The 15,144-nt window shown below is 42.1% G+C and overlaps 1 protein-coding gene across 1 annotated transcript in view; it reads left to right on the forward strand.

Annotated features, from left to right (window-relative positions):
* NTRK2 (neurotrophic receptor tyrosine kinase 2) overlaps window positions 1-15,144 on the forward strand; it is a gene marked incomplete at both ends in the record, with an annotated part of 373,926 nt that overhangs the window by 28,073 nt on the left and 330,709 nt on the right. The window contains 3 exons of the mRNA XM_080709003.1: window positions 6,621-6,695; window positions 6,810-6,881; window positions 11,482-11,550. Of these exons, the coding sequence (XP_080565129.1) occupies window positions 6,621-6,695; window positions 6,810-6,881; window positions 11,482-11,550 (216 nt within the window). The remainder of the gene's footprint in view (window positions 1-6,620; window positions 6,696-6,809; window positions 6,882-11,481; window positions 11,551-15,144) is intronic.

Genomic DNA, 15,144 nt, shown 5'->3' on the forward strand with positions numbered 1-15,144 from the left:
TTATAAATTGGGCTGCTATAAACATATATGCGCGTACCACTCCAGCCTTCTAGCTCGAATTCTTTTGGAAAGAATGTGTGAGAATTTCTCTCTGGGGATACCGAGGAGTGAAATCTCCGGGCCACGGAGGGTGCCAGCAAAGTGCTCTTCAAAGTGGCTGTCCACATCTCCCGTCCCTTCACCAATGGAAGAGAAACATCCTGCCTTGCGTTTCCAGATTCATTGATGGGGTGTGTCCATACAGGGCCTAAGGAGATGCAGCCTCCCTCGGCCTGAGCGGCCTACAGCCTAAGGCAGAACTTTAAGTAAAGTGATTCAGCAGAAAATGGGCTAAAACACTTCCGGGAAGATGGTGACCGAGAAAAGCGGGGCTTAAGAGCCCCGCTAACAACAAATCTCCATTACCACAAAATCAGCGCCTTTCATAGCCAGAAAACACCATCACCAGTGAAACAAAAAATCACCAGGCTCCAGAGAGAAAGCGGACAGAGAACAGAGCCACAGAGGAGATACACCGGCCTCACGCCCGAGGAAACGGCAGACGCGGCAGCAGCACCATACTGCCGGCGGCACTGGCGAATTCACGGGACGGCTACAGCAAGCCGAGGAGAGCCACTGCAGAACAGCCAGGCAGGATTTCTCCGCGCAGAGAGCATCTAAAGCTCCCAGTGGCCAAGCTCAGCACACACTGCAGGGATTCAGAGTGGAAATCAAAACCAAGAAGAAAAACACCAGCCCCACAGCCGAGGGTGTAGCAGCGGCGCCATATTGCCATCGGCGGCAGCAGCACCGAATTCAGCGAGGCCAGTACAGCTACATCTGCGTACTCAAGAACAGTGAGTCAAATTGCGGGCCACAGAGGAGAAATCCCAGTACTGTACTCCCTGGGTTTTGACCCAGCGGGGGAGGGGCAGTGGCAGAGATATCACACCATAGGAGAATGTGCAACCTGGCATCCCCCACAGTCTAAAGCAGCCTCTATCGACTCTCTGGGTCTGAGGCTCTGTGATAAAACCCAGTAAAGGAGTAGTGGGGTCTGAGATACTACTGACTCGAGCTCCAGAACACCTTAAGTGAAGTCATAGTGACCCAAGGGAAGAACCCAGAGAAGGCACAAACATCCGAAATCATGGGAAAGAGGAATAATACTGGAGCAATAAATGCCCACAACCCCACAACATCAGAACTCGATAAAACTGAAAATCAGAGATTTCTAGAAGATCAAATCAGGAAAATAACTGTAGAAATAATAGAGGTGCTTCGAAAAGAACTCAGAGAGAGCCAAAAAGAGATAAAGGATGCAATTAATGAAGTAAAGGCCTCAATTCAAAGCACAAACAACCGATTAGACCACATAGAGAACAGAATCTCGCTCTTAGAAGATGAGCAATCCAAAAATGAACGCATAGTTTCTAATCTAGAAAAAAATATCCAACAGCAGGAATCTGACATTGAAGAAATATGGGCCCATTTTAAGAGAGCTAACCTAAGAATAATTGGAATAGAGGAGGGAAAAGAAAGTGAAACCAAAGGGATCAACAATCTCTTCAAGGAAGTAATAGCAGAAAATTTTCCAGACATAGAGCAAGAGGTCGATACACAGGTCCAAGAAACTTATAGAACTCCCTTTAGACAGGATCGGAGAAGAGGATCCCCACGCCACATAATTGTCAAAATGACCAATGTGGAAGCCAAGCAGAGAATCTTAAAGGCAACAAAAGCAAAGGGCCAAGTGACATTCAGAGGCAAACCAATTAGAATCACTCCAGACTTCCCAAACCAAGTTATAAGAGCCAGAAGGGCTTGGAGTAACATATTCCAAACTCTGAAAGAAAACAACTTCCAGCCAAAAATTTCCTACCCAGCAAAACTTTCTATCAAATTAGATGGAGAAATAAGAAGCTTCCATGACAAACAGAAACTGAAGGAATTTATGTCTTCAAAACCAGCACTAGAGAAAATACTCAAAGAGATTAACTACAAAGAAGAAATAGGTAACACACTCCAGAACTAGAGAAACAAGATTTTCCATCCAACAGACAACTAAGATTGGTTATCTGTGGAGATTCATTATTTATTTTAGTCTTTTACCTATCTCTAAATGGTATTGTTTGCCTTTATTGTTGTTAATTTTTAGGATTTCTAGTTGGAATATTAATATACCTTCAGATATAGCAATTGAAAATATTTTATCCCATTCTATTAGTAACTGTTAACTCTGTTTACATTGTCTTTGGATATACAATATTTTTTTATTTTTTAGGGAGTTTGTATACTCTTCTGTTGCCTGTGCCATTGAAATCATAACCAAGAAATCACTGCCAATTTCAATGTTGTGAGGTTTTATGACCCAGATTTTCTCCTAAAAGTTTATAGTCTTAAGATTTATATTTAGGTCTATTATCTATTTTGAGTTAATATTTGTATATGGGATTAGGTAAGGGTCCAATTTTATTCTTTTCCATGTAATTATTATTTTTTAACAATATTTAGTTAAAAGATTAATATTTCCACCACCAAATGTTCGTGGAAACCTTGTCAAAAATAACTTGACAATATAGGGAAGAATTTAGCTCTAGGCTTTTATTTAACTCCAATGGTTTATATATCTGCCTTTAGAATAGTACTACACTGTTTCAATTATTGTAGCTTTATATGGTTTGAAATCAGAAAATATATATCTTCTAGCTTTGTTCTTTTTCAAGATCGTTTTGGGTACCTAGAGTCCATATTCCATATTAGGATAGATTTTTTTCTGAAAAATAAATATATTAATATATGATAGTTTCACCTAAAAAATAGAAAAAAAATATTCTCTGGTAAGAAAGAAAGCAAAAAGAAATATTGAAATGTTATCTTTCAGTCATCAAAAGCTTGGTATCAGACAAATGAAACTGTTATGTGAGATTATCATTTTTAATTTTAGATAAATTGCCATAATACTAGATGTCAACTACTAAGCCAAGCATGGGAGGGAGGGATAGGGAGAGAATGGGGTGGGGATTGGGTGGGGGCTAACTGGGAAAAGTGTGCATGTATGTCTACAAAAGTATGTATCCTACTATGATGTATGAATACAGTGCACCAATAAAAAAAAAAAAAAGAAAAAGAAAATGGGCTAAAGATGGCGCCTGGAGGAAGCTACGAAGGCGTGTTTCCCCCATTCCTTATGGGTGGGGAGACTGAGCGGTTTTTCCCTTTCTACCTTAAAAGGAGCTTTCTGCACACATGAATGGCTCATGTATTGGCCTGGGATTGGCTGTAAACTACGTGCTAGTGATCTTTATCCCGGATAGGCTAGGCTATTTCTCATGGGAATTCCCCTCATGGCTTGGTGCTATATATATGATTGCTTGGAGAGAAATAAATGAGATCTTGCTTGACATATCGCCCGGCTCCGTGTGGTGATGGGGCCGTCGGTACTCATCATCTCTCCAAGCCCCGTCGCTGTTGGGCTGGATTCCCAACAATTCAGGAATTTTTTTCCTCCCCAGTAGAAGAGTATTCTATATGACAATTTCCCACAAATTTACATGGTTCTGTTTTTTGTTTTGCTTTTGGTGGTACTAAAAATTGAACCTAGGGTTACTCTACCACTGATGTACATCCCTAGCCCTTTTTCTTTTTATTTTGAAACAAGGTCTCCCTAAGTTGCTGAGGCTGACCTCGAACCCGTGATCCTCCTGTCTCAGTCTTCCAAGTACCGAAACTACACGTGTGCTCACAGCTTCTAGCTCATATGTATTTTTTAATGTTTTTTTTTTTTTGGCAAAATCTTCCATCTGGTTGTAGAACCATTGTGCTTTTCTTAATGTCTAGCTTCTTTTCATCTTATGAATATTGTAAGTTTATCACTGACTGAATTTATCTTCTTCTTTGCTTGCGTGTTGAGGACCACAAAGTTAAGAATTAAAATGTTGGCCCTTTTGTAATAAGTGTATGCATTTTAAACCTAACCCTGACCCCACTGATATCTCCACACTTGCATTTTTGCTTCTATGTATCTTTGCTAGCTCATTGTATTTTAATACAACTGAGAAGTTTATCAATTAATTTTGTACAATGGTTGTCAAGAAGGTACCTGTGGAGTGTCAGGTACTTGTCAAAAGCATGGGGGATATTGAGATAATCAGGTGAAGAGAGATGCAGAGCTCCCAGGTGACTTCAGAGCAAGGGCAGCCACCATGCTAACTCACTGGGCCAAGGGGACAAGTGTATCCAGACGCCCCGATGGTGACCCCAAAGGAAACCTTGCCCGCGTTTCTACCTTTTTTGCTTTATTTTGTGTGAAATGAGTGTTACAATTACTTAGGGCTCTCTGGAATACAGTGCAAAGTGTGAGAGAATTTAGAAGACTGAGGTCACTGTGGTCCCTACTGAAATACTAGTGCAATGAAAAGTCTTGGAAAAATGTCTCTAACGTGTGATGATTTTGAAACGTTTCATGAAAACTTGATGTTGAAAGTCAAGCCCTCAGTTCAAGTCTTGAAATATTCCCTTCTGTGTCTGGTGGAAGGAGAGAAGGAACTTGCCTGTTACTTATTTTATTGACTTCCTTCTTACACACTTAGGAAGTTCGAGGATCTAAGTGTCAGGGAGAAGCAAGAGCTTTGAGAGGGAGGTGCCCTTCTATCTTGCAGGCTGAATTTTATATAACAAGGGGCAATGTTTGCGTGGGTCCTTGAAAACCTTTTTCTCCTTGGTGTGATTTGTACTCTTAGAGAATTTACCTGTTTTAATTTTTTTTAATTCTTGCCTTACATCTTGTTATAATCCTCCAGTCCCCTCATTTGGTAGAAGGGGCCTGTAGATGTTGTGTATTCTCTCTCACTGTTGATGTATTTTTTCATTTTAGCTCACTGTTAACAGCAGGGCTACATATTTATTTTCAATGTCTTAGTTAAAATATGTCATAAATCCTAAATATTTTTAAAAAGAAAAGAGAAAATTTATTTTACTATAGCTTTCTGTATTTCCTGTGTAACTTCCAGTATTATCTGTATTTTTGGCTGGCCATCCATCCATCCATCCTTCCATCCATCCATCCATCCATCCATCCATCCATCTTTCCTTCCTTCCTTTGAGTTCCTGCCATATGCAAAGGACTGAGCTAGGTGCTATGGTGAATATTAAAAATTATAAAGCACCTCTATCTTCAAAGAGATTATGGCCTAAGAAAAGCGAATAGGAATACATACTTAAATAACTGTAGTACAAAGTAAAGTACAGGAAATTATTGGATCTTAGCTTTAATAGGTTGTATAATTTTACATTTGTACTCTAAAGAACTTTATCGACGGCAAGTGGCAGAAATCCAGCTCTTAGGTTAGTGACATCTAGATTTAGATGGATCCAGAGACTCGAGTGGTATTTTCAGGATTTTGTCTATGCACTTCTTTAACTGTCTTTCCTATGTGCTGATTTGATTTGATTTTCTGCCATTCAGCATTTCAAAAGGTGTTAAAATTATTTAGGGCTCTCTGGAATGCAGTGAAAATTGTGAGATAGTTGACAAGAGTGAGGTGGCTGTGGTCCTTGTTGAAAACTCCCTTAGGAAAAACCTCCGGCTGCATCATTCTTCAGCCATGATCCCAGAGAATGAGGGGTACTCTCTCCCAGCATTCACTGGTTTAGCCCCAGGGGAGATTCTCACTGTTGACCTGAGGTCACATGCACACACGTACCCGCGCACACCTCTCTGACCACCCAGAGTCATAGTCCACGCTTATGTTTGAGTATTTGAGGTGTGGGGAGGAGAGGTAAGCTCTCCCAGAGAATTCTCTAGGACCAAGCAGGGCTTGTGAACTATGGTTCCTCAAAGGAAAAATGGGTATTGGTGCTGACAAAGGCAGAAAGAGTGGGTGCTGGGCCAGGAAAAGAGAGAGGGATAGAGGGGAGAGAAAGTGCATTTCAGTGTCTTTGGAGGTAAGAGGAGGAAGTAATTGTGTTCTTGGAGTATGAAGAAAGATGTGACTTTTTCTGCATTTTGATGATACTTATAATGGCATCCCTGTGGCTGCCATCATAAGAGGAGGGATCCCAGTTGAGAGATAGTAGATTACTTTCCAAGAGTTTTTCACCTCTTTGAATAGAGTATGGTAATACTGAAACTGTTAGACGAAAGAGTGATAAAAGATGTGATGGAAGAAGGGGTCATTGACCATGAAACCTGGCCAATCATAGTTTCTTATCCATCATATCATACTCCATTTTTCTCTTCTTGCTCTCTTAAGAAAAATAAAAGGGCAGCCAGGTGTGACAGCACATGCCTGTAATCCCAGTACTTGGGAGGCTGAGATGGAAGGATCACAGGTTTGAGGACAGCCTAACTTGAGGCCCCCAGCAACTCAGTGAGACCCTGTTTTAAAATAAGATATAAATTAGGACTGGGGTGTAGCTCAGAGATAGAATGTTCCTGCATTCAATACCCAGTACTGAGGAAAAAAAAAAAAGAAAAAGAAAATAAGAAGAAGACAGTGATGACGACAAGGAAGAATGATAGGGTGAGGGTGGTGCAGAGGGTCCCCTTGGCTCCTTGATGAGGTTGGATGGAAGTCTCCGCCGGCCACACTGTTGCCTACATTCTGAATAACCAACATCTCCTCTCTGCTTTGTTGCAGTTTCATTGCAAACCAGAAAAGACTAGAAATCATCAACGAAGACGACGTGGAAGCGTACTTGGGGCTGAGAAACCTGTGAGTACTCGTCGCTGTGTGCATTAGCTCAGGGATTTTCCTTGTGCTCTGCTGCGGTCAGGCAAGCCTTTGCTGGTGAGTTCTAATACGTGTGCAATTATGTATTTTTCATAGGACAATTGTGGATTCCGGATTAAAATTTGTGGCTTACAAAGCGTTTCTGAAAAACAGCAACCTGCAACACGTGTAAGTAGATATTGATTCCTTCTCTTCCCAGGACCCAATTTATTCAGTATTTCCCCCCTTCTGTTTATGTTCCTTCTTTTCAGACTCTAAACCTCCATTTTGTAAAGTTAGTATAGCTGTGATAATGACTTGGAAACATTAGCTTTGATTGTGTCTGATTTCTGAATGGTTTCAGAGGGGTACTTAGAACAGCCTCTTTATCCCCTTTAATGAATTTCTGGGCCGTTTCCATCTTGGACAGAGCAATAGGCCAACAGCAAGGAGTCTCATGTGAAAACTGTGTCCTTGTACAGAGTCCTTGATTCTTTTCCTTAGAATCAAGACGTGCACCCCGGAAGACATCAAGCTAGTGGGACTGAAAGGCGGTGACTAGGCTTTGGCCTATTTTTAGGGAACTAAAAAAAAAAAATCATTAAGACTCCTCTTCCAGCCCTGTAGGTTCTCTTTTGAACCTTCATTTTCTCAACCCTATGTGTCATGGATTGATGGAAGCGGAAAAAAGTCAACCATGGGGTATGCGAAAGGTTCAGACAGTGACGAACAGCAGGAAACCGTTCTCCCAAGTCATGTTGACACTTTTGTCCACTGAAGTCAAATGCAACTATGGAAAATCGGATAAACACTGTTTGCTGCTAAATCCTCCAGATGATGGTGTTTAAGGCAGGAAGGTGTGGGCTTCCTGAGAGGCTTCACCATTAAACAGGTCACCCAAGTGAAGAATGTCTACACATCCCTATGCTCAGACTGGTGTCCCCCAGCCTGCTGCATTCTCAGTGGGAGCATCTAGGGGAGCCTATGGACACTGGCTCTTTTTGGCTGACCAGGGCCTCTTTGCAATGGTGTCTTACATGTCTTATAGTCTCCAGCTACCCGTAAGGCTCTTACCTGTGTTATCTCACTCAATTTTTTTTACTGACTTACAAAGAGGTTCTTTTTTGTTCCAACTTCCTGGGCAGAATCAGTCTGAGGAAGTTCTCACATTTGCCCAGGTGGACGAGTTATTACTTGAGGGCTAACCCATCTCCATGTTGTTATGATAAGAGTACAGGAAATAAAATTAGTGCCACCCATGTAATGAGAGAATCGGCCCTTCTTATAACATTTGTTCTCTTTCTTTTCTTGGGGAGAACATTTTCCTGACTGATTTCCAGGTCAGTTATAGAAATTCTCCCAGAACAGATTGCTCGGATACTCAGTGGAGATTTGTTATCACGGAAAATCTTAGTTTCATCAAGCCAATGTCCTGGCTTCATATTTTATAGATGGCATTAATGATGAAGTCCCTTCAAAAATACAGTCTGAAGAGTTAGGATATAAAACATTCTGCAAAAACATGATAAAACTCTAAGGAACTTTATTAACACATTTCATTTGAACGCTTTTTTGGCATCAGCTCTGTAGTTGGTCTGCCTGTACAAATCTGATGTCTGCGTAGGCTTTGATAGCATAAACAAGAGAGAAGCTGGATGAAAGAGAAAGGCAGGATGCTCTAATGCAATCACTTCAAGGTTATTAATGACCTTAGTGGTTTAGTTCTGTATTTTCATTAGAGCTGACCTTAGACCCGAATTATCCAACAACCACATTTACTGGCTGTTTAATCACATCACTTTTCTTGATGTTGTGATTTGAACAGTGGGCTCTGGTTAATTGTTGTTTTATTAATAGGCCATGTGTACTGTTTTCACGTTAGAGTAGAATAATTTGGACAATGCTTTAGGTACAGTACATCGCTTACATAAAGCCAAATGTCTGACCTTGTTCCCCAAGGTTGGGGGGTCACTCAGGAACTTAGCTAGACCCTGTTTCAAATTAAAAAATCAAACAGGATTAGGGTATAGCTCAGAGGTAGAATGCCTCTGGGACCAATAGTTGGGAAGCTAGGCACTGATCAAACTCCAAAAACCCTGTTGTTATTTTTAGCCATTTTCAGGTAGTGAGAGGGAGTGAAGAAATGGAAGCTTGTGATATTCACATGATGAAAGAGGTTCTTATTCCCCCAGATATGAAATTAAATCCCAACGTGAAATTAAATTCCCAATACAAAATTAAATCTCCAATACAAAATTAAATCAAGTAGCTTGTTTTTGAGTGAGGCAGGGAGGGAGGAAGGAATCAGGTCGAGTGTTTGCTTTTCTGGACCTTGGTCTCAACTTCTGCTGATGGCTGAGGACTCTGGGCACTGGCTTGTTGTTCTGTGGTTTCTCACAGGTGAATCGCACCCTCACCTCAGTTACCAACATGGTGGGGTGTGAGAGAGTCAATAAGGAAATGTGTCTTAAAAGCTGTTTCTACCTTTGGGGAATACTGATTATTTTTTTAAGTGTCCCCAACAATGTGAAAATGTGTACATGACCAGTCTACTTCACACTGTGTTTTAGGGAAATCGAAATGGGATCTCCTCTCCATTTCCCACTCCTACCCCCACTCTGTCCACAGTAGCATCACGTGGCGACTGCTCAGAGCCCCAGTGACTGCTCACTGCGTGCGTTTCTTGGTGCCTTTGATTTCTGCCCAGCCCCTAAGAACCCAGGGACTGTGAGAAAAGCCAGTATTTGTATTTTCCAAGGAGCTTTGCAGAGGTGCTAATTAGCTCCTTAGCGCAAAGTTCTACAATCAAACAGTAAGAGGATTGTTGATTCTTTTCCCCTTCCTCCTTCCTCCTTTTGGCTTTTGGCCCCAATAATAAGTACGGTTCATAAAACTCATCTTGTTCTTTGGCCCTAACCCGGCTCTGCACTGTGCTGCTGGCAGCGGGACAGAGGCAGCTGCTCCCAACGTGGGAGGCTTGCTAGTCGGCGGGGACAACCTGCACAAGTTCATCTTTTCATTTCTTCCTTCTTTCTTTCTTTCTTTTTTTATTTGTGGAGGGGAGGATCCTGTTCTTTCTCTCATCAGAGGATGGGGATTTCTGATTCAGAAGAAAACATATTCATGTCTTATGGACTGTGGGAAAGGCAGGCAGATCGACTTTGCAATGTAATACACTCCAACAAAACCCATTCTTAATTCATTTTCCAAAAGAAAAGATTTATGTGGGCACATTTTACAACTTCCCAGTGGATTGTATTTTCATGTGGGTGAGCTTTCTACACTCAGTGTGAAGAGAGAGGACGCGAGTTTAGCAGCAAGGAAGGTATCCTAGTGTAGGTAGGGGTTGGGATGAGTGGAAATCTCCGTGGCAATTCCAACAGGAGCGGACACACGCTTCTGAATAATGAGAGAGCCAAGTGGCACACTCGTTATTCACCAGCCCACCAGCTTTAGTGCCTGGGCTCTGATCCCTTCCTGAAAAGGCTGCTTGGACACACCGGGGTCCTTCTAAGGATGATTTCACCAGGCTGACACAACAGACTGGCCTCAGGTAAGGGGCCAGGACCACTGTCCCCTCAGATCTTACATTGTCTCCAATGCTCAGGCCAGCACTTGCTTTTCTCAGCAAGGAGAAGGCTGGTCTCAAAGACTCCTGGGCTTCCTCGGGTGGGTGCAGGCCTTGGCTGTTTTTGTGAAAGCTCATGTTTGTTTTACAATCAAGTACTCATTAAACACATGTCTAGAGGCCTAAGTGTCAAACACACTTTAAATAAATTCAAGGAGTAAACTGATTCACGATGTGAATCAACTGCTGGGACTGTGGCTTGGAATTCTTCTTTGGCACTGATCATTAGAGACTCCCATCCATGGGGTCTACAGGTGTGGAACACGCTAAGAAATTCAGTATTATGTTTTAGCCACGAATATGCCGTCTTGTCATTGTCTGGTTGGCCCTGATCTCAACATGGTATGTTGCTGTACTAGTTTGATTTAAAGTCTGATGTGTTCCTTGTTTTCTGATTTTTTGCCGTTCTCATCATGGGCTTGTTCACTCATCTAGGCGATATGTCGTATGTCTCAGCAGAATTTATCATTCAGTATGTGTGTTCTTTCCTAGTGACAGCTTATATCTGGCTAAATTCTATTAGAGCTCTCTGCCATGTGACCTCAAAATATCATGATGCTGTTCAGATTTTTGTACTGGGGATTGAACTCAGGGGCATTCTACCTTCGAGGTATACCCCCAGACCTTTCATACTTTCTACTTTGAAAAATAATCTAAGTTGCTGAGGGCCTCTTAAGTTGCTAAGGCTGGACTTGAACCTTTGATCCTCCTGTCTCAGCTTCCCAAGTGCTGGGATTATAGGCAGGTGCCACTGCACCTGGCTGATGTTTAGTTTTAAAGAATTGTGTTTCCCTCGTGAGCTTATAGTTTTAAACTTTATTTTATTCTCTATGTCTTCCTATTGTTTAAGAAGTCGGGATATCTATATAGTATATAAGTCGACTCTGAGTCAGCAAATGAAAAATAAGTTTTGAGGTAGAAAAAACAGAGATTTCAAATAGGCAATAAACTTATTTCTCCTTTCCCAATAAGCAAAAGGTACAGGAGAAGCAGGGAGAAAACCAAAGCTTTTTCTCCAGGTGGAAGAGGTGATTGGGTCTAAATAAGGCTTGTACTAGGACCAAATAAAATTATATTTTGAAAACAAAAACATTTATTTGTATACATTTTTCCTAGGATTTAATATTTAAATTCACACTTAGTGTTTTTGATTTCTTTCAGCAATTTCACCCGAAATAAACTGACGAGTTTGTCCAGGAAACATTTCCGTCATCTCGACTTGTCTGAGCTGTAAGTAATGATTTTGTATGGCATTTGGGGGAAAGTTTTCAAAGAAAGGGATAATTAAGTATTTTTTTAAGTGAGTGAAGTTGCAAGTCTGTTTATATAAAAATTGTTGAAAAATGATTTTACAAGCTTTGGCCTCTTGTTCTTTTATTTCCTTATGAAAACATAATTCAGTAATGAAAATGGAAATCTTAGTGGTAATATATCATTATGATGAGCTTCAATGTTGTTTTTGCATAAGTATTTTCCAGTGGAAGTGAAAAGATCAAGGTGTCTTGCATTGAATGGCTATATATATCTCATGGTATATTTGGGTCCTGTTAGAGCCACGCTCTAAAGTCAAAAAACGCATCCAAGAGGAAACGACAGTCCAGGCGTGGTGGCCCATGCCTGTAATCCCAGTACCTGGGAGGCTGAGACAGGAGGATCTCAGGTTTGAGGCCAGCCACAGAAACTTAGCAACACTCTCAGAAACATGGTGAGACCCTGTTTCAAAACAAAACAAAACAATAACGACAACAACAAAAGGGCTGGAGTTGTAGCTCAAAAATGTCCCTGGCTTCAGTTTAATCCCCAGTAAAACACACACACACACACACACACACACACACACACACACACACGAAATGACAGTGGGAGCCCCCATCCATTAGTGCCAGCATGGCTGCACCCCTCCGTGCCCAGCCATCACTGTGAGATGTCCTTCAAGCCTGTCTCCGTATTTAATATTTATCCTAACATCCTAATTTCCTCTGCTGTAAAGTGATAGGAAAAACATTGAAACGTGTGGATGACTAAAAGCCAGCAGTTCCAAGTGTGCTCAGGGCTCGGCTTTATCACGGTGGAGCAAACGCCACTTCCGTGGTGAGGTGGGCACAGGCCTTGGGATGCAGTGTGCGCCTGGGAGGACGTGGCCTTTGGAGGGCAGGAGCTGGCTTTTGCTTACACTGTGCATTGCTTGAATCGCGGAGTCTTTTTATAAAACTCCATCCCTCCTCACAAGGAAATTGTGCAGATCAGAAGATGTGCTAGTGGAGAGATAACCCGTTAATTGACACGAACGTCGGCTCTATGGTGAGAGTCTTGGCAGTTGGCGATTATTTGAAAGAAACTGAATTCAGGGTGTTCGTTTTCAAAAACATATTCTTAACTGATGCATAATAATTATACATATTTATTGGGTATGGTATGCTATGTATACAATAAATAATGGCTGAATCAGAGTAATAAGCGCATTCATCGCCTCACACACTTGTCATTTCTTTGTGTCCAGAACATTTGAAATCCTTGCTTGAAGCTGTTTTGAAATACATATTACTGTTGACCAAATTGCCCTGCGGTGACACTAGAACTTATTCCTTCTATCTGACAGTAGTTATGTATCCAGTCACCAACCTGTCTTTACCACCCTTCGCCACCACCCTTTCAGCCTCTGGAAACAAACCTTCCTCCCTCCCTCTTTCCCTCCCTCCCTCCTTCCTTTCTTTCTTCACTGTACTAGGGATGGAACCCATGGCATTCTACCTCCAAGCCACATCCCCAGCCCTGTTTTATTTTTATTTTGAAACAGGATCGCACTAAGTTGCTGAGACTGGCTTTGATACTTTGATTCTCCTGTCTCAGCCTCCCAAGTGCTGGGATTACAGGCGTGCACCACTGCACCCAAATCGACACTCATTTTCTACACAGAATACAGATGAGGCAAACAAAAGGAAAATGTCAGTCAGGCACTCGGTAAAAATGTTGGCTACTGCAGCATAACAATTTCTGGATGGATTTACAATTAGAGTTTTGCATTCAAATTTCTGTCTCAGTATTCTCCCTGCAGCGTGTTTAATCGCTTCACTCGACAAGTGCTATTTGTGTACGTAGCTAGCAGAATGACTAGGCCACGGGCTATCTGGGGAAAAGTTTCTGTGTCAGATACTTTGTTCTCCAGTGGCAGAGGTAGAGGCATCAACAAATCCTTGGAAAGCCCTCTAAAGATCACTGCGAGAGAACTTTCAGAGTGTGCCGAAGGAAGATTTTTCATGTACTCAGAACTCTAGGAGGGCACCGTGGATCGCTGAGGTTTACCTGCTCGTGGGTCTCCTCTACATTGCATTTCCCCTCTTGTAGCATCAAATCCTGTTTAGGTGTTGGAGGGATATTTGGAAATATCAAGCAGACACAAATTAAACCAGTCTACCACGACCACATCTTCCCCAAAGAAACTCCCAGAAAAGTCTCCAGGGATCCCTGAGTTTCTTAGAACCCAACTAGAAAACCACAGGAGCTAACGATGTTGCAAAGCCCCGGCCTCACGGAAATCTTAAGTATTGTGGTTAAAGCCAGGCAGAGTTTATGTAACGATTTTAAATGGCCTCATTTAAAGGCTCATTACCATAAATGGAATTCATCTTAAATGGGCCACTGAGTATTATAAATAAGAATTTAAAGATTTTTTTCCCCTGTGGTTTATATTTTCCTCTCGGCCACTTCCTCTTTCAACTCTAGCAGACCACAAGGGTCCAGCCGGCGTGGCTGAGGTCCGAACGGTGGCGGCCTGCCCTTTGCAGACCCTCTCACAGTAGCCCAAGAAACTCAGGCTGGAGCTCAGTTGCCTTGCCTTCGGACTCCCTGACCTGTGCGTGTGTTTGTGCACACGCATGTGTGTGCACACTGGTGTGCGTGCAAACACGGAGGATACCAATAGCTTTTAGCTTCTCTCTCACTCAGCTTTCTTGTATGAATGGAATGGACTCCGGTTCCACAATGCAGAAAGTTAGGAGGGCCAACCTCCTGGAGGTATATACCTCAGTCTTAAATTTCTACTCATAATCCCATTTTTTTTTGTGGAGGGGTGGTACTGGGGGTGGAACCCAGAAGCTTTCTACCTCCGGGCTATACTCCCAGACCTTTTTTATATTTTATTTGGAAACAGGGTCTCACTAAGTTGCTGAGAGCCTCACTCAGTAGCTGAGGCTGGCTTCGAACCCGTGTGATCCTCCTGTCTCAGCCTCCCAAGCGTGGGGATTACAAGCGTGCGCCACCACGCCCGGCTTCATAATCCCATTTTAAATTGAGATAAAATTATTCTGCTCACCACTGAAGCTTGTCAACAAACTTCAAATGGCAATATTGAAATATCTGTAGTCTAATCAGAAATAAGTATATTAGGGCTCCTGAAAACTTACTCTTAGTATATTTATTTGAGTTCTACTTTTTTTGTTGTTGTTGTTACAAGGAATTGAGCCTAAGTGGGTTCTACCACCGAGCTACACCCCAGACCTTTTTATTTGAATTTTGAAACAGGATCTCACTAAAGTTACCACACAGTGGTTTCAAACCTGCGATCCTCCTGTCTCAGCCTCCCAAGTACTAAGGTTGCAGGTGTGTGTCATCACGCCGGGCTACTTAAGCTCCTCCTAATGACTATGGGAGAGCCATAGTCAGTTTGTTATTGTACCTGATCTTCCCTGTGTGATGAGGGATGCTTTCCTTCCTAGTTTTAGCTGTTTCTGTCCGTATCTTGTTTTCCCCATTAATCTGCAAGGTTCGACATCACTTTGCATTCTGTAGCCTCACTGTGTCGCTTGAACTTAATAGCAGCTTAGT

This window comes from Muscardinus avellanarius, assembly GCF_963383645.1.
Source record: "Muscardinus avellanarius genome assembly, chromosome: 13".
Classification (NCBI taxonomy): domain Eukaryota; kingdom Metazoa; phylum Chordata; class Mammalia; order Rodentia; family Gliridae; genus Muscardinus; species Muscardinus avellanarius.